Source organism: Streptopelia decaocto (assembly GCF_964273445.1).
Source record: "Streptopelia decaocto genome assembly, chromosome: Z".
Classification (NCBI taxonomy): domain Eukaryota; kingdom Metazoa; phylum Chordata; class Aves; order Columbiformes; family Columbidae; genus Streptopelia; species Streptopelia decaocto.
In genome coordinates, this window is record NC_138657.1 from 64493918 (window position 1) to 64514310 (window position 20393).

Sequence of the window (20393 nt, forward strand, 5' to 3'; positions counted from 1 at the left end):
GTTGTTGTTTTTTTCGTGGCAGATATTTTTGCAATGATACTGTCTTGCATGCATTTGAACCCTTCAGGCAGTCCAAGCAGAGGGTGATGGTGTGTCCAGTTGGTTGCACTTTAAGTTTTATCTTCTATGTAGATTTTTTTTTTTTTTTTTTGAGAAAGATGAAGAAAAAGCCTGAGTTCTCCTTTTGTATCATACAGGAAAGGTGAGGTTATGGCGGTATGCTGGTAGATGGTAGTAATGGCAGGGGAAAAAGATGTTGGACACAAATGTGAGTACCTGAAGAGGACCCTTAGCTTACTCACTGTCCTTGCATACCTGGCCAATAGCCAGAAATGAAACGCTGACTGTAGTGTTGCAAAGATTCAGGACAAATTCTGCCAAACTAGGGCTGCCAGCAGCTGCGTACTTCATCTTGCTGTGTTGTCTTCATTGTGTTTTGATAGCACTTTCATTTCTTCAGACTAAAGCTGGCCTCATTTAATTGACTAAGTCTTAAATGAAGACTAAAACCTGAATCCCTAAATTACAACAGTTACAATTTAAATCTCAAGACCCATTTTTTTCCCGTTCATTAAAGAATGATATGGAATAATTCCTCATGGAGAGTGGGATAGATAATAAATAGAATGCTTGGCTATATGTATAATGTTTTAAATATAGGATTATATATATGTCATTATAGAAATATATGTATATATTTTATTCATGTAAATATGAATGTATATATGCATATGCTTATACATACAGATACGTATGCACAAGATCTGGAGAATTTGTATGCAGACATATAGCCTAGTAAAAATATATCAGAATATATCAGAAAATAATTCTAGGTGATACTAAGTGGATATGAGTGTGGAACACTGAAAGCCATTAAAGAACAAAAATAAAACTCTGGTTGTTACTGATGGTGTATGTTATTCACATTCAGAGGGTTTGCACATTTCTGTAATTGCAGGACCTTGAGAATTTACGTACTTCAGTCTAGGAAATATTTCAAAATCATAAACCTCTGCTTTCTTACTCTTCAGTCTCTCTTAGCTATACGGTAGAACATGGCAGCAGCAAATAGCACTGAATGGAGCCTGTGGATTTTGCTCATGTAAACCTAATTCCACAGTATTTAGAGAGGAACGTTCTTGGTTGATTCATTTTCTTTTGTAAAGTGATCTAGGTGTGAAACTACCATTAAAGGCAGGCCATGTGTTACTCCGACTTTCTAGGTCAGGAGCTGTTTCATCAAATACGAGCTTAAAGGCTCCATTTGACAAGGAAGCTGCTGCAGTATCGGTGTGCATCATCTCTTCATGGCAGTGGGTTTTTGCATTCATTCGAGTTAACGTCCACAGAATTTGCCTGGATTCTGGAGAGCTTGGAAATGCTCACAAACTGTTTTTTAATGCAAAATGCTTATTTTTCTTTAAAAACAAAAAACTCAAACAAAACAAGCTAAATTCCTCACTTTAAATGTTACAATTTTTGAGTCAATACTTTCTGCACTGTTGACTCTTCAGTGTTGCTATTTATAAAGATAATAAATAATTATGAAGTCATAGGTTAGCTACCTTCATAACAAGTTAAATATAACCGAAATATAACTCAAATTTAACTTTCCTGTATAAACAAAGAGGCCACATCTGAAGTCGTGCTAGGGACAGCATGTTCCTACTGAGGTAGTTTTCAACTATGCAATTTCAACACCAGAGAAATTATAACCACCTTTTCTATCCCTAGAGCTGTTACAGGAGTGCTGGTCTTGCATTATTAGTCTCTCCGGTGTCTACATAGTCAGGCTTTTCATTCTGGGTATGGCAATAGAATAATTTCTCTGCACTTGTATTAGCAAATGAAACAGTTTGTTTGCAGTCTCTCTTAAAATATGAGGAGTCGCCTTTTAATGTTTACCTTCAGCTAATAAGAATCTGTGTTGTGGAGCAGTGCTCAGCATGACCCGTGAAAGGTGGTCAACTGTCATAATAGCTTACAGTCCAAATCTATCTTCATTATAAGTGTAGACATTAATAATTGAGGATGTTGAAATGAAATCACTGTAAATTATTAAAGCTGATGCCAAATTTCCCATGAAAAGCATGGCAAGTGGTGATCTCTGTCCATATAGCCTTTTTTCCCTATTTTTTTTTTTTTTAAAAGCAATTAACCTTTACTACCAGTAATTTACTCATATATTAGCCCTTGTTCTGAGGAGGAAACTTCCATTTCAGTGCATACCTCTGCAATTTTTGCCATTTCTTGATTACTCTTATCAGGAAACCTGCATTTAATATTTCAGCTCTGGATGAAGTACTGCCTGTCCTAGAACTGGATTTCTGCTTCAACTTTTTATTCTGTTAAGTGTTCCCAAGAGCTTGTGGAGCGCAGTTCTATTTTAATTGCCATACTCCTGTAATAGTAGTTTTGTCTTGTGCTTTGCTGTCTTCAACTTAGCAGTTGCCATCATCTCTACCTGAATGGCTTTTGCCTCATATGGGAAGAATTGTGCCTGTTTAAGGGGGAAGAACTGTGCCTATTTAAGGAGCAAGGTGATCAGCCTTCATGCAACTGGACTGCATCTTTCAGCAGCTGTAGTCCACCCTTGCTTTGCGATTGATAAAGCTGAGCACAAAGTACTTTTTATGTAGTGTCCTATATTTGGTTTAACGTAAGTGTGTCTCACGGGAAGTGTTGATCACCTGTAACAGCTGGAGAAGTGACTCAGAGGTTAGTGTGTTGGGGCTGATACTGGGGCTGGGATGAAGGAGGAGTTCCCCAGCAGCGAGACATGGTGAGAAGTCCGGGATAGGGAGGAGAGGCATGAGTGGGCAGGAGCGTCAGTGGTGGGGAGCAGGAGGTAAAGCAGAACTGGGGCGGAAGTGAGAGGGGAGGAGGCAGATTTGGAAACCAAATAGGAAATTATGGATTGGATTCCAAGATAAGGAACAGTGCCAGTAGGCAAGGGCACTGCTGATTGGGTGTAGTGCCAACTACTTCCAGATAGTAGTCATCGACGGCTGCCACCGTATGTTGTTGGCAACAGACTAAAGTCCAGGAAGGTTCTTCCTGGGGCACAGAAGACAAAGGGCAAAAAATGTAAACTTTCTATTTTATTCAAGTTTTGTGTGCACCATAAAGTTTAATTATTGTTGAACATGACTATTTTTCTTTTTTTTCCTTTGTTCTCCCCTAGTCCCTCCTTCTCTTTGGAAAAAGATGGGGTTTTTTGGTGTTGGTTGGTTGGTTGGTTTTGTTTTGTTATTGTTGTTGGTTGTTGTTGTTTTTTCCAGTGCTCTAAACCCTGTGTTGTATCTGTTGCCTGGCTTGGTAGACTTCTCTGTGGCATGCAACCTGATCACAACATGAAATCCAAGGCTTAGAGAATTGCATTTTGAGGGTGTAGCGCTCTGTGGTTTACCAAGGTTTATGTTTCCCTCTGTTACAGTCCCTGTGGACTCTTCTGCACTTCTGTAACTTTCCTGCAGACAAAGAGGCTTTCTTTCAGGGCTGCCTCTTATTAGTTGGTTTATCTTGTCAGATTTGAATGGGAGAAGAATAGTTTTATGAAGACAATAGAAGGGGAAATTTACTTGATGTGTTCAGAGATCTAGGAAGAACAAGTTTTTCTGCAGAGTGGCTTTAACTTCTGAGATTCTTTTGTATACAGAATATTGCTGTTTCAAGGCTAAATACAGTTCAGTCTCTAATGCTTTGATACTTCCTTAGTGTGACACTGCTTCCCATTTGTGGTGTTCCAGCAGCTTAGATCATCTTTCAAGGTTCCCTGAAGATTTTTTCTACCACACACAAAGAACCTCTTCTATAATAGTATTATTCTGGGGAAGGAGTTGCGTTTCACAGATTATACTGGATGGATAACATCATTTCAAAATCTTTGTGAAACAGAATGAAGGAAACAAAGCTTCAGCAGGAGCTCTAGGATGGATTTGTGCTTTCATGCAGTGATTTACGTCTTAGCTTACTGATAAGACAAATAGAGGAGACTTCATATTTTTTATTTTTTATTTCTCAATAGAACATTTCATTTGTGTGTGATGAAAGATACATTATCCATACAGTTTCAGCCATGTCTGAGCAAAGATTTTATTTTTTATTTTTTTTTTTTAATGGCAGTTGGGGGACAGTTTTCTTATTATGTGAGATCTTGATGTTGATGCCATCATATTTCCCAGAAATAATTCTTTAAAATAGCCGCCCAAAAATCAAGGTAACTTGAATTTGATATCTTTAATAACGATTTGTGAAAGATGTTGCACTAACTTCACCTAAAGAATGTGTAGTTTGGATTTTAATGTAAAAATGAATACCAGGCAGTCAATTTATTTACATTGGGAATTCTGACAAAAAATGATAAAACACTGAGTTTCTGTGGATAAAGGCAAATTATATCAATAAACCTGTATCTGGAATCATGGTAGCACAATCAGTGAAGGGTGCCTAGAATTTGTTGAAATTGATGTTTGTTTTGCTGAGAACAATATCCAGGGATTAGATGTTTAAAACAGGTTCCCTCCTTGTGGCAGGAAATGTGGTGATCCTGTAGACACCAAACTTTAGCTGTGCAGAGCCGCTTTAAAGTCACATAGTGGGATCTCTTGACCCCAACCTGCACCACATATGCTGTAGTGATATCATCACATCGTCATGGATAGGTGCAATCTATATATCCTTTAATCAATGTCTAATGAATGCCAAAAGTTTCTATTGGGTTCAGTTTTCTGTTGGCAAATTGCAAAGCTACGCTTATTCGAGCCTTGAAAAAACATTATATCAGATAAAGTGAGGCATGTCACAGTGTGATACAACAAAAGTTGCCAAAGCCACCGTGACATTGCACGAAGCAAAAAGGCAGAATTTTGGCCATTCTTAAATAAGAGGAGGATCAAATACTCTTGAGCTGGACAAAATTTAGAGATGGGGGAAAACATACAACTTTGAGATTGTTATCTAATGAAATACGGGATATTTGCTCAAGTTCCATCATTTAAAAAGTAGATTAAGTGCTGAATACTTTAAAAATACTTGTAGAAAGCTGATCTTAATCTAGACAGGTTCCTAAAATAATTATGTATAATCTCACATCTTAAAAGTTTGTCCTATTTGTTCAGCTTAGAAATTGAGTGTTATGTCTTAAGTCTTGGCTTTTCCAATGCTCTAAATGTGACTCTTGCAATCATTTTGTGCTTTCTTTTTCTTACATAGATCTGGAGTTATGATAAGTATATATTCCTGAGTTATTTAATTGATTATAATAATCAAGTGATATGGCAATTCATGGAAGTGAACTTTGCATTAACCCACTAAACAGTTAAAAGGGCACTCTGCTGCATCACAAAACATTTTTTTAAAGGGAGACTGGTCTTAGGATTTGACTTTTTTTTTTTTTTTTTTTCATATTGCAGGTATCATCTATACTGCTTTCATACTCAACATTTCCTCTGCCATTGTTTTCCTTTGTTTCCTTGTTTTCAGTATTAGTTTGGATTACTTTTTAATCTGTTTTGCTTAGCTGTTTATGCTGTTAAACTCCATCCTTTCTTTTGCATTCTATTTGATTTATACCATATTAAGACCAATCAGTCTTGCTTTCTGGCTGTTATGTAGAGATCATATTGTTACAAAATTAATCTTTGGAGACATCTACAAATATGATCTGAATCAGCTTCCATTGGAACCTACTGTGTTAATGAAATGGCTTTTTCTTTGAATTTTTCACCTATTAGTGGTTTTGAGTTTTTCCAAATGTTTAAAGAAGAAAATTCTGATTTCAGTGCTGTAAACATTAGCATATGCACTTACGTTTATACAGTTATGGTCTCTTTGACTTCAAGATACTATTTTCCTTGTGCATGAATGTTTTCAGTGTTGGGGATTCATGTTTGTGAGAGTATTCATTATAGTAGAAAGAGGAAAAACACTTCTGCCAACAAATATTTAAAAACTGTATAAAGTATTTAAGAAAAATATCTCCTTTCCCGAGTTTAATAGATGTGTTAATTTACTATTTATCTCACCTAATGATCTTGTGATATGGGGAATTAGTGGCTTTGCAGATGAAAAATGGATGAGTAAAAAAATTCATTTATCTTCTTAGGCATCATCTGTTCCATTGACAAAAGGCACAGATGTGAAATTTATCTCAATAATTAGATTTATAATTATTGTATCATTCTCAGAATGATAAATCATTGCTTTTCATGGCATGTGATTTGGAGCTATAGTTCATGCAACAGAAGCAGGTTTATTTATTGAATGGTGGTTCTAAGCTTGAGACTGTTTTTTCACATTATGTTTGTATATTTTTATATATTATAAAAAGGGTATGGCAGTGAAACAAGCTGCAGTCAGGGAGGAGCTCTGGTCTCTGCAGTGAACAGCAAATGTGCAAGCCTGGAAAGTATCTATGGTGCATTTTCTTTGGAAACTGCTGTCTTTGCCATTATCCAGTATGATTGTAGACTTCCTGGACATGCCCACAAAAACAACAATAGCTCTGATTTGTAATAGGAGACTGGGAAGTGAAGAAACAAAGTATCAGAATCTCAAAATGTCCGTATGTGGTACATACTGTATTTCTGATGTTAATGTCGTCTTTCCTCTCTTTTTGCCCACAGTTGTAGAACAAGCAACAGGAAGACTTTGATGGGCAATGGCCAGTCTCCAGCTCTGCCTCGGCCTCATTCACCTCTCTCAGCTCACGCAGGTGATTTTATATCTATGCTACTACTGATGTTATTAAATACTTAAAGTGTCTATATGAGGAAAGAAAAACAGACAGATTCTCTATCCTACTACTCTTCTTTCCACTGTTTGTAGTAGCAAAAAGTTGTGTGTTGTTCCATCTGAATTTCTTTTTAGATCCATAAATGCTATGTCATGGTGAGAAGTAGGTCAGAAATAAGTAACATGGATCCGGTATCTATTTTTTATTTCCTCACTTTGCATTCTGACGCATTTTTCTTTCCACTGCTCTCTTCCTTTTCTGGGCCTAGTTCAGTGTGGAAAGGATATAAAATAACTTGCACATGGCAAGTGAAGGCAGTGAAGTCCATCAGTAGGGTATTACATTCTATTCCCAGTGCTTTTGATACCTATAATTTGTGGTGTTAAGCACATTACAGGAAATTTCTTTGTTTACCTTTACATGTCAACAAGTCGATGATAATTTTCTTTTGCTTCTAAAGCACCTGAAGCACTTAAAGACTGAATGGACATCCATAAATAAATATTTTATTGGTAGTGATTGCCTTGATATCAGTAAAGAACATTTTTAGCTTATCAAAACACATTTCCTCAAAGGTTTGTTGTATCTTTATGTATTTTGGACATGGGCTGTAACTACACACCAAAATTAAAGCCTCACACCAATTTTTGTGAAGGCAATGGCACTGAATACTCTGGAGAACTGCTCTCAGATAGATACTAAAAGAGAAGAGGCAGAGTTCCAGCTGAGTTTTTGAAGAGGATAGTGAGTTTACTAAGGCGTCTCCAGTTTTCTTGAAGATGCAATGTTATTAGGGAAAATATGGTGGTGGTTTTCACTCTGTGCAGCAAGCTATCACACAGGAATCCAGCCAACATGAAAGTTTATGGAGAGTTCAAGGCAGCAGAGCATTCAAAACAGAAACAACAAAAAGAAACAGGGAACAGACTGTTTGAAAACTGAATAATGAAATATTGGAATGTTCAGAATCCCTTTCTGGGTCCCCCAAATGCAGAAATCTCATTTGGAATAAGAGGTCTGTGGTCACCATGGAAAGAGGCTTTAGTTGTGCTGTGCTCACTTGATGACAGCAATAGCAGTGCTTTCTGTGAGAACTAGCACGTCTGCTGCTATGGGTGTCTCTACCACCTGTTTGGAAACCGATGGCTTAGAGCAGCGATGCCTCACAGGCTCCAGAAGTGTGGAGTGACCAGCATGCGTTACCTGGGGTGCATACATGGAGTGTGTATTTGATGAATGCTGAAGAGTTCCTGTCGGGCAGTGGATTCGTGCTTTCAGCAAGTTGTTTCATCTTTTGAATCAATTTCTCAAACTGTAAAAGGGAAATAATATTATTCATATCAGCTCTTGACAAGTGGCTCCGAAGGTGGAAAACTGATACTATGAGGACCCTGTTAAAAACACAGAATTTTCTTCTGGAGTGAGAGGGGTAATGCTTTACAGGCCCTTTGTAGTACTTCAGTAGGAAGATGAGCTATTCTGAGCACAGAGAGCTAGAACATGTTCATCTGTCAACCAGCTGGGTTGTGGCTCAAGTAAAAGTCTGGTTTGTGGTTCTTTTTCAAATGCCATTGGAAATGCAAGTCTGGGACTTATTTTAATGTCGTTGGACATAGTTGTGTATACTTAATAGCTTTGTAGCCCAGAAAATATGATATTCGGTTATTTCTCCCCATATGCTGCAAGACAATATTTTACTGCCTTTTCACTTCTTGGAAAGTTAGCTGAACTTGGGCTTGGTGTGTCAGCCCAGCATCAGGTTGCCTTGCCACAGCCTACCTTCTGACATTGTTTTAGGAACAGTCACTTTCGCTTCAAGGTGAGAATTGGAAGGGACACCTCTGAGGCTGCTTTCAAGGTCTGGACATACTGCGAAGTCAGTGGGCTTTGGTTTTGGAAGTTCCCAGGGTTTCCTTGTTGGGCATCTTCCTGATTCCATGAAACAGGAAAATGAATAATATAACCTGCTGTGGTTTGAGTAATTCACACGGAAAGATGGATAGATTATGCATGACCCTGATTGTTTATGCCTTTTTAAAACCTTTTTGTCTTCTGTTTTCACGGTATCTGTGCTTTTCTGCCGGATCTGTTTCCCTTAGGGTACTCTATCCCACTACTGTACTCTCTACTGTCAGGGTACTCCAAGCATCTCTTGAGGTGGCCTGCTGTTGCCCTTACTCAAAATGGTTCCATTAGATGCTCTTATTTAAGTGGATTGCATTCTTGACTTCATGTTTGTACCATCTTAGTTGTTATTGCAGGTCCTTGTCCCTTTATAATAGACTGTTCAAGCTGAAGGGAATTCTTCAAAATCCACCCAGGTTCAATTTCTATTAACTATCATCTTGATAATCTTCAGTGTTATCCTGGGCCTTTCTTGTAGAGTCCTAGTAAGATTGTCATAGGTATCTCAAGTCAGTATTTTCATCACTTGTGAGGACACCCTTGGATCTACAACCAACCTGTTCCCTTCTATGTTAATTCATTGTTTTTTGGGAGAGCAGGCAAACTACATGCTTAGTTACCTTTGCATCTCGTACCCGAGATGAGTTTTATTTGAACTACGAGTTGAAGGTACCTGTCTTTGTGGCTTTTTCCCCTCAAGAACTTAGCACTTTTTTGCCCTCAAAGATATATGCACCTTCTGTGTCAACTGAGGCAAGGTGCGTGAAGGCACATTATGAATCTCAAGATGGAGCTCTCTTAGAGTGCAGCACATTAGCACTCATGCCAGTATCTATGGCTTTGCTTAATAATGTTTTCACCGTTGATCTCTGCAGAGTAGTCTGGCTGTACCTTCAGAAACAACGCGCCATTACTTCAGACCTCTTAAAGAGCTCAGGTTGTTACTACGTAATGATCATAATCTGGATTGTAGTTAGCCAAAACAGATTGCATGTGAAGGGTATTGCTCTATTTTAGAAGAAAGACTTCTTGAACATAATGATAATTCCTCGAGGTGTGTTTTATACCCATGTTCTTCCTTTTACTCCCATTTTTCTCCCAGATGCAGTCTAAACTGAAGGCACTGGCTGTTCTCTAGTTTAGATAGACATTCTTTGAGGAGGACCATTGGCCCAAGTTTAGGATGATGATAATTACCTTATATGAGAAAGTCATATAGAGGTCTCAAGTAAATGTATTTCCCTCTCCCCAGTTTTCATGGTTAGCTCTGAAGATAATAGAGGATGGTTCTGAGTACTTATGTAAAGTTTTTAAATTATTAGCCTTACAATCTTGGTCATTCTCAAATTTGTGCAGTAGGATGGGAGGGAGAGACAAGTGAGACAGCACCATGCTGATGAAGTAAGTATATTGTGCAAGGTGCAAATAACGCATGAGTAGCACCTATCAAAGAAGGGGCAGTCTCATTCATAAGCAACAGGGACCATGAAGGCTCACGGTCTATAATAAGGAGTTATTAGAGCAGCAAGTAGTCCAAGGCTTGGGAGTGCACAGAGACTTCTGAGACTGAGCATTAAAAAGGGGATAGGAAAAAGACAACGTATACAGCAGATACTATCTATCTCCATTATATACATTCTTTACTAATGCAATACATATAAAGCCCTTTTTCTCTGTGCAGGACCTAGAGCTAGCTGCAGAGATACTTGGTGTTGGTGGAAAGTCATATTTTAGTTTGCAGCTGAAGTCTCCTGCTATGCCTTATGCATACGTGTAAATATCATAGAAAATTTCAATAATAATATCAGCTTTCACTACATGGAGTCTTTCTCCTTCTAATGAAAAGAAAAAACAAATTTATACCATGTCATTTCTTTGGGTTCAAACCTTCATCATTCTTAATACCTGTCTTAGGTTAGTTGTTTGGACATCCTTTGCCTTCAGTATCTGACTTGGAAGGTGTTAAACCTGCTGAAAGATCCTTTTAATTTTTGCATGAACTGTGGGTACCTTGCGAATTGTGGAAAGAGAAGAGTTGCAGCATCACCTTGGACGACATCTGGTGCCCTGGTCATTAATGGGTTTTTCCAGCTGACTGCCTGCTACTGCGTAGGCAGGTCATCTACACCACCCAGCCTGCAAAGTGAATGATTATAATCTCAGCAAGTCAGGGCATTCAGGTGTCCCCACCTCAGTAGTCACAGGAGCTTGTTCCTGTGGGTGATATTAACCCCTAATGATTAATAGTCACATGTGGTGCTGTTTAATTATATCTGCTGTAGGAACAAGATTTAGCTGTTAGGAGCAATGCTGTAAATCTTACTTGTCTGTATTTTAGTAAAACGTTTTGTGTGATGCCACTAACACAACAGTTACAAGGACAAGAATTGCAAGATAACTAGGAAATTGTTTAAAGAGGGGAAGATGTCAGTTGCACTAAAATCAGTAATAATATCAAATGAGAGCAGAGGTTATCAGTAGAGTCCTCAGGTTTAGGTTTTGTGGCCAAGCCTTTTTAAACTTCTCATACGTGACACTGTGATAAAATTACTGTAGCTGATGTAAGTTTGGAAGACATCCAGTATGAAACAGCATTGGGAAACTGTTGAAGTGACTGGATGATCTTGAGGACTGGAATTAAAAAAGTATGAAATCAGATAGCAACATGCAGCATTTTGTGCTGGAGGACCAGTAGTGGAAATGTCTGCTGTAAGCTATGGAATCAGAAGGAATGTAGGGAAGGACCTGACTGCACTTTCGGGATCAGATGGTTTTTGCAAGGACCAGTCTAGTGCAGCTTTGAAAATCAAATCTCTGAATATACATAAAGGAAGTAATTTTCAACTGAATTTGGGAAGATTTCATGCTACTGTACAATCTCCTAGTTAGATTTCATCTGGAATACTGTGCGCTTTTATGGTCATAAGTGTTCATATGGGATCACATGGGGAGAGAGACTAGTAGAATAGAATGTGAGAGCTTGCTTTGTTTTTGTGGGACTGAAAGAGTATGACTTACTTGCCTTAGTAACAGGGAGACTGAAAAGCCTGTATTGTCTTCTAAATAAATCAGAGGTGTTTTCTTCATGGAATGGAAAGAGAAATCCATGCTCGCCATTTGCACCAGAACATGAGGGTTCTGAAATAATTGTCCACTGAGTGTGACAGGGACAAGCACGACCTTTGCTGTTGGATTCAATAAATTTATTAATGGGATGACGTGATGCAATTGCCTAAAGCAACATACAAGGCCAAGGGGTCTTACCTCCACTTGTAATCCTTTTTCTAGGGTTTTATTTTTTAGCTCTGCATAAACCTTTCTAGGCAGACACTGACAGTCAGTGCTGACTGCTGATTTATTCTGGTCTCACTATGTTAGGACTTACTGCTTGCATCAGATAATTTTTTTGATAGACTTATATTAGCTAGCTAAATCGAGGTAGAGTAGTGAACAAAGCTGCAGTATGTATTTTAGCTGCACTATGTTAGACTCTGAATCACGCTGAAGGCATTTGTGTGTCGGCATCAAATTTGGAGTTATAGTTTCCTTGGGTTTTTAGCTTTATCCTGTGGTTTTTTTTGACCAAGGTAGATAATAATGGGTACTGTCTTACTACAGTGTATTTGGAGCAAAGAAGAATGTCTCTCATATGCAGCTTCTGTGCTGCTTTAGCTACAGTCTGCATTGACTGGATTTTGGGGAATGGAGAACTAGGTTTGTAAATGAATGAAGCCTCCTTAGTGTGTTTTCATGGTGAAATATAGGAATATTGAAAGTTTTAGATTAAGGCGGGGTTTGAGTATTTTTTTTAGGTCCTGATATTTACAGGAAGGAAAAAAATACAATACTTCGATTATTCTGACTGTCACATGTAGAACAACAGAAATGGTTTTGCTAACTTTTTATTTAGTCTTGCTTTTGGCTGAAGTAAAACTGTTACTGGAATTTCAGAGCATTTTCTACTCATTTAGGGACAGGAGGGGAAAGTGTATAAAGTGATAAATTAAATGCAGATTTAACTGACTCATGTTAAATCCCATTAAAACATAGCACTGCCATTATTCTAAGTAGTGGTCAGAACATGTAAAGCATCCTGGCAAATGGATTTAAGGAGCACGGAAACCTTCTTTGCTGTTACTGGGGAAAGTAGTTCGCTGGTGTGAAGCATAATTAATCGAGGTATTGAAATAAATTGAGCTCCTCCCCTCTGAGTGGAAAGCACCTGCAGGAGTATTCAGGATGGTTCTGCTGCCCAGCTGTGTGTTCTGCTGACGGGCATGGTGTGTTGCGCTGTGAAAGTCAGACCTGTAAACTGTTGGTGGATGGTTTCTTGTGTATTGTTCACCACTGAGTAAACTGACACAGGGGAACGTATGATCCATTGTTATGTTGTATTACTGTAGTGCTGATGTACTGTGATTCATTGTAAAAGACCATCAAATAATGACATCAAGACTTCCAGCTGAATTTGTCTCTGATCCCTCAGGATTTTGGGGTAACAATTATCATTAATCTGTTATTCCCTTAGTACTAACAGAAAGTCATTGCATCTGAAACTCTTTATTTTTTAAGTAGACAGCTATTAAAAATACATTAATACTATACAGTGACTGTAACATATGCCTTTTAAAACTATTTAAAACAACTTCCCTCTGTGGCGAAGACGCAGGACTTCTTGGAGCTACTTACAAAAAAATCACAATTTAATTAGTCTCAATGTAGTTTTCTTAACAATAGCTGCTTGCAAAATGAGCAGCTCTGTGTGTTGTCATGAGGTAGAGTATTGTTTTGGTATGTTGATTGCCTATTCATTGTGGCTCCCAGAGGATACTGGAGTGAATTACTTACCTGATGCCTGACCACCAGTTAGGTTTACTTTCCCAGGTCAGAAACACAGACAGTAGTCTCAGCAGTATAGAGCTACCCAAGGACTAAAATGTACAACAGCCAGCAGTCCCAAAGAACAGCAGGATTTGACTAATAAGCAAGCACTGCACATATGGACGGAGAATTAACTGGCACTGTTTTTTATTTGAAAATCTCCCAGGTATTGACTTGCAGATGGGTGGATAAATGTGTGATGGTTGAAGGTCACATACAGGACTCTGCTTCTAACCTATCTTGCTTTTCTGGAACACCACACCTTAAACCCATAATAGCACTAACTGTTTCTCCAGTCATTTGGGGTTTGGATTTTCATTATGTTTTTCTAGGCTTGTGTGAGTTCTTAGGCTTCTAGATAAAACCCACAGGATTTAGTATCCAGGAATTCTGTATACAGCTTTACCAGTTTTGTTTTATTTAAAAGCTTGTTTGCTATGGAAATAGTGCTTGCAAATTGATTTTCCTGATAACAGGATATGATGCTCTTCCTGAATAAGAATTTGAGTTCCTCAGGTTTTGTCAGTAAGAAAGTGATCTTTGTTGATTCTAGCGAGTTAGTTTGCAGCAAATCTACTGCAATAGCTATAAAATTACTGCCTTCTCCCACCATGATTTTTGCTTCTATGTGAAGTTTGTGCGTATGATGGACAGTTAGACGTGTCCTTGATGTGTGTTAAATACATGAATATATCCACATATAGCTTTAAAATAGCTGTCAGAGGAAAGGAATTTAGTAATGAACCCCCATGTGCTGGTTTGTCAGATCATTTCCTGTCAAAAGCTGTTTACGTCTCATTGCATTAAGCCTAATTCTCTGCTTTTCTGCCAGAGTTTAAGGTAGATTCGTTGTCTTCTTTTTTTTTTTTTCCTCTAAGTCTACAACACACTTCATATTACAGCAAATTTTTCTAGTGCAGTAGCTAAAGTTTGTGACAGTGTTTTATCTGCACAGTGTTACATTTTTTTTTTTAGCTTATCTTTATTAAATAAGCTATGGTAGCAGCAAAACAAATCCAGTTAGCTGTTGAATTAGATGAACTCTTGCTCTTAGTAATTTGGTGTTTGCAGTTCCTGCAGGACAAGAATAGATTTTGTTGGTCCCCAAATAAAGATTAAAATCTATTTCCTCTGCTTCTCCCTTGCCCCCCACCCCCTGGGAACAAAAATCCTTGCCACCTTGAAATTATTGAGGCCCTGAGAAGTGCCTGAAGGGTAATGAAGAAGCTGGAGTCTTGAGGGGCAGGAGGGAAAGTCACAAGGACATAATTTAGCCATGATAGATAAATGGGCAAAAAAGGAGGTGTTGGCCAGTGAGAGCGGAATCCTTGTCTCTTGGGACTGTGGGAAGAGCAGCTGTGAAGATGTGATTCAAGCACAGCTCAAAAAGCATCTTGCATCTGTTTCTAGCCGAAAAAAAGGCAGGGGGCCTGGGTGTTTTCTGTACGTGCTCCATGATTATGCTTCCTTGTGTAGAATTAATGGGATCTGTTAAGGACATCACTATGATAAATGCAATGCTAATTCAAAAATTTGTGTAGAAATCAAGCCCACTTTAAGTCCTTTTAAGGACTCATTCAATTGTACTGGCCTTTTCACATGTAGGTAGTAATTTTCTCCTCAAAAATTAAGTGTTGAGTCTGAGTGGGTACATATGAATTTTTTTTAATCTGTTCCTTGATGTTGTGGTCTCATTTATGTCCAAAAATAAAATGCTACAACGAATATATTACTTTAACCTATTTTCGTTGCAGTCCTTTCCCTCTTTAATGAGATTGACTTTTAGGTGGATGCCAGTGCTACTTTAAATCAAATACTTTTAGTTGGTGGGGAGGGTGTTTGGGGGGGTTTTTGTTTGGGTTTTTTGGGTGTGTTTTTTTAAATTTTGTTTTGTTTGTGGGTTTTTTTTTGTTTTGTTTTTTGGGTTTTGGTTGGTTGTTTTTTTTATGGGTCATCTTTATCTCTTCATCTGCTGTGTCTCCTCTAGCCGTGGGTGCTGAGGAGCAGAGGTGACGGCTCGGCAGCTGCCTTCTTTCTGCACTCGTGCTGGTCAGCAGGGGGTCGGGTGCTTTTCGTATGAAGTAACAGACCCTAAAGTTACAACCTGTTCACAATGTGCATTCGCTGCTTCTTATCACAGAGGGTGGTTGCCTTTCCATGCCTCAGTCTAACAGAACTAAGGCGGGGGGGGGAAGTAATTCAGTGTGTGTTGTCTGCTTGTTTTGGAGCTAGGAAAAAAAAAAACCAAAACAATGGAAAAATCACAATAAAACTCCTGAAGGAATGCTATAGAGACTTTGTGTAAGGGCTAAACCATCCGGCTCGTCATTTTTCTATTTTCAGACATTTTGTTTTCCTTTTTTTTTGTGTGTGTGTGTAAACCACCTTGTTTCTGACACTTACAATATGTTTCTTCTGAGCTAATATTCTGGTTTTCTAAACTTTAATTCTCAAATTAATTTGAGCATTCTCAATTGAAAGGACAAAATAAAGGGTTTCCTGTGAGTTATAAAATGCAATAACTAAAAATCAAATACAAATGAAATGTGAGTTGAAATAAGATTCTATTTCACAGTTTATTTTTTCAGAGACTGTAACAGAATAAATTCTGAAATTAGTTTCCGTCCTGACTGGATATGCTTGGATTAATATGTCTGAAAGATTTTTAGTGGGTTCCTTTTTTTTTTCCTCTCTCTCTCATAATTATTTTTTGTGTATCTCCCCCAGCAGGAAACAGTCCTCAAGATAGCCCTAGGAATTTCTCTCCCAGTGCCTCAGCCCACTTTTCTTTTGCACGAAGGTAAGAGATCATTTGTAGCATGCAGCATGCATTTTGCATAGAGGAAATAATGTACTCAGTTATTAAAAGATGTTTGCAAATGTATCTGTCAAGTCTCTCACAATGACAAGTGTTACGTCACTTATGGAAACTCTGCTAAACCTCAGTTGGAAAAGAAGTTGTACTGGATGATAGAAACAATGCAACTGTACTTTTTGAATTAACAAAAAAAGAAATAATGACTTAGTGTTTGACTTGGTTCCATTACAGTTATCTCCTCATCTATAGAGATATGAGGAAGTTTTAAGCTACACCTATGTTTTTTCTTTTCTTTTTTTTCTCAACAGTGTAAGAAGTGCATCACTTATAAGAGTGCTCTTACAAAGTTCTTGAGTTCAGGACCTGATTTTAGTGGCAGCAGCAGTACTGTCACCATACTTTTAATACCTGACCTTGACCTGTTTTCCTGCCTGTACCACTGAGACAGTCAGCTCTGTCATAGGAGTGTTGCGAGGATTAATTAATGCTAGTAGAATTTCTGAAGTGATCTACGAAGTAAATTATTATCAAATGAACCCCAACCAAAGTTGATAGCATGTCATGGGAAACTGTTCATGCCAGTGTGGTTCCCTGTCACTTAACACCTTGTCAGCCTACTTCAAATAATATGTTCATTAACTCTAGACCTGAGAAGTTAGGCAGAGTTTATATGTTGATCCAAGAATATGTACACAAAATGGAAATGGGAATGCAGTGACTTTGTCATTAAGTAGCGCCAGGCATGCAGCTGTTACATTCTCTCTGAGACAGCACTTGCTGCTGTAGCTTTGCTTCCTTGGGAATTCAGTAAAGTAGCACATACATACAAGCTCTCGAAAATAAGTGCAAGGAAATAGTGTAACTCTTTTAAAAGCTGCGAGGGAGAAAGCTTTACTTGTGTATTCTTTTATCTGAACCTAATTCATCTGTGACATTAGATCTTGTCAATCTTTCTAATAGCATATGTCAGTTTTTAAATCAACATCTTAAATTTGAGTATTACTTTCGAATCTACATACTCTGTATAGTATTTTTAAAAAAAAGGAAAGCTATTTCTTCATAGATGGCATTTGTTTGTGAGCATGTTTTTAGAAAGATTCATTAAATCCAGAAATAGCTTATAATGCAAAAAGCAGTTGTGAAAGACTGAGCATTACTTAGAAAAACAGGAGCAGGAAGTAGTTTTCCTTTCCCAACTGTAATCAACAGAAATTTTAAATCATTATGTTTTTCCAAGACTTAAAATTCAGGAGGAAAAAAAATGAATTTGTCTACCAGTGTTTCATTTGGATTTTGATCATTTTTAGAGCCCTGTAATAGGCTCTAAATAAATTCTTTAATCAAAGGAATGATAACACAAGAACTTTTTGTGTTTTCAAAATATTTCAGCGTTTCAGTGGGATTCTTTCAGTGGGTCTTTGTATGGAAGCTGATTTTATTCTATGTTTATAGTGAAAATGCCAGATGACACAAGTTCAAAACAGTGCTAATGTAAAATTTTCATATGAATTCAGTGTGAGTGTAGCAGTTGCCTTCATTTAAGTGGTGATTGGGTCCATTTTGGTAGTAAAATGGCCTGTGGCTAATGAGAAAAGTTGTCAGTCTTCTGACTTTGTGCCTCTTCTGTTATGTTTTGTAAATTTAATTATGGTACTAAGGAAGGGAAGGACTGTGTGTGTGTGTGTGATAGAGCAGGCTGGAGGAGCAGAGGTGAGATGGCATATAGGTGTATGGATACACCTCTTCCATCCTCTGCTGCTCATGTAAGTGCAGCATTTATAGGCCCATGGGTAGGTGACAGATGTTTTCCAGAGCTGCTCAAGTGGGTAGGACTGAACTGTAGGGCAGGGGCAAGTGGTGTATGAGAGTCCACGGGAAAATGCTGTTGGGGCTTCCCTTCTGTTTTGGATGCTCCCTGTGCACCCACATTTGCTTCCCAGATAACTTTCCATGATATCTCATCCCCACCCTCAATGCCTCTTCTGTGAGAAAATTGTTGGGTGATGCAGGAACCCTGTTCAGTAGGGGTCATTCAATAAGGAAGTACTTTCTGTCTCAGATTTAGAATATATGGGTCTCACCCATGTTTAATACCTTCCGAGTTCTGGTTCTTCCAGCTGTGAACTTATTTCACTTGTGCAGCTGAGCCAGAGTGAAGAGAGAACTCCTTTCGGAATTGTTCATTCATCTGGAGGTAGCTCATGCATGCCTGGGGGAAGGGGAGAAAGCAGGAGAATAAATGAAATTTTAGAATATTATGGAGGAGGAGAAGGAAGTTTTTTTCAGAGTTTGGTCTTTGATACTGTCAGAAGTCCCAATAGCGCATGTTCTCTTTATATTTTAATACTAATTATTTAATGTAGTTCCTTTTCTCACACTGTATGTATTCAAAGTCCCATAGACTTGGGTTGAGGCTTGTGGGTGGATAAATGGGAGTGGGAAATAGGTGTTAGAATGGAGAGAAGCAAGGAGATTTTTTTTTTTCCCAGAAAGCTTGAAGGGTGTGGAAGCTGTATCAAGAGGTTTAAGGTTCCTGATTTGGCATTACTTTTCTTTTATGGAATTACACTTTTTGTGTGAATCAGACTTGAGAGATGACCTTTGTACTGACTGTAAAACAGCTTCAGTTCTCCTTTCTCCTCTCCTCCATGATCATACTGTTTGTTAATAAAAACTTGTCCTGTTATTTTTTTAACATATTGGATACAATTTACTCCAGTCATGGGCACCGAAATGACAGGTAAATGTTACTCCCTCAAAAAATCCAAACATGGCTCCCATAGTTTTTTGTTTGGTCACTTGGAGTGTTGGAGTTCTGTGTTGTCTGTGTGTAGCTCACTGCAAGTGACGAAGAACAGAAATTGGTTTTGTTGTTTTTTTGTTTGTTTGTTTATAATTCTGAGTGAGCATGTTTTCTGCTGCAAAATTGTTTTTATTGATTTATATACATATCATTTAACAGGTTTGCTTTTACCCGATCATTCTTTGCAGCTATTTGACCTTAGCCTGCTAGTTTGCTGGTGTCTCTTACTGATGTAACTTTGGTGGTTGTTCTGTGGTTCAGAGCATTATGGTTTGCATTTGTTCATAATTTTTTAATTTGCTTCTCATTGCTTTCCATCTGATTGACCTGAGAGTTATGAAGACTCCCTGTGGTCCGTTTCTGTGGAGCCGTTCATTCACTTTCTGGTTGTTTCATCTCATAGAATTTTAAGTGGAAAAACACACTAAAAATAAAATCTGTAAGCCTAAATCATCTTTGCTGAATGCTTGTTTGTGGTCCCCTGTGGAAGTTTACTCTTTATTAAAATCCCTGTTTGTATCATGTTTTTTGGAATGCAGTTGTACCCAGTGATACTTCCACAAGTGTTTCTGTGCTAGGAGACTGCAGTGTTCATTTGACTAACCTTGGTTTCACAACAGGACTGATGGTCGCCGTTGGTCTTTGGCTTCCCTCCCTTCTTCTGGCTATGGTACAAATACACCCAGCTCAACTGTTTCTGTAAGTACTCACTATTCTATTGCATACCATGTCTTCTCAAATGCATCTTGCTTCTCTTAGGTGGAGGCAATGTAGGTTTTGTTAACTGTTGATAGACTTAATATGTGATATAAAACTGCCTCACTGAAATAGAAGACTTCAGGCAATATGTGCTTTGCTCAGAGGTATTTTCTGGCAGTAGTGTTTAACCGCCCGCTTTTGATCTGTGTGGCAGTGGGCATGGAGACATAATGCCTTATTTTAACCGTGTTTTAACCATATGGTAGGTAGTCTGAGGTGAGTCTGCCTTGATAATGAGAAGAGGCACTCTATGACACGATTCATCCATCCCAGGTTAGAGTACTGTCTTAAGGTGGCATGAATCACACGTCTGCCTTTTTTTGGCAATAGTGAGATGTTAGTGCATGATAATAGGTTAGATATTTAGCATTTTAGATGGCTATACTTAGAATGGAATAATCCTTTGGGTTACCTAACAGGATAAATATAAGTCTAATTTGTTAATTTTTGCCTGTTAGAGCAGTCTCCTTTCAATGTGATCTTATATCAGT

At 38.2% G+C, this 20393-nt stretch overlaps 1 protein-coding gene across 15 annotated transcripts in view; it reads left to right on the forward strand.

The window, feature by feature from the left end:
• The window catches only part of MAST4 (microtubule associated serine/threonine kinase family member 4), a gene marked incomplete at its 5' end in the record, with an annotated part of 207278 nt that overhangs the window by 120791 nt on the left and 66094 nt on the right, over positions 1–20393 (forward strand). For 6 of the 15 annotated variants that reach the window (XM_082074591.1, XM_082074596.1, XM_082074584.1 and 3 more), the window contains 4 exons: positions 6627–6715; positions 16250–16322; positions 19060–19080; positions 19764–19842. In XM_082074591.1, the coding sequence (XP_081930717.1) occupies positions 6627–6715; positions 16250–16322; positions 19060–19080; positions 19764–19842 (262 nt within the window). The remainder of the gene's footprint in view (positions 1–6626; positions 6716–16249; positions 16323–19059; positions 19081–19763; positions 19843–20393) is intronic. The other 9 variants (XM_082074594.1, XM_082074588.1, XM_082074595.1 and 6 more) reach the window with 3 other exon arrangements.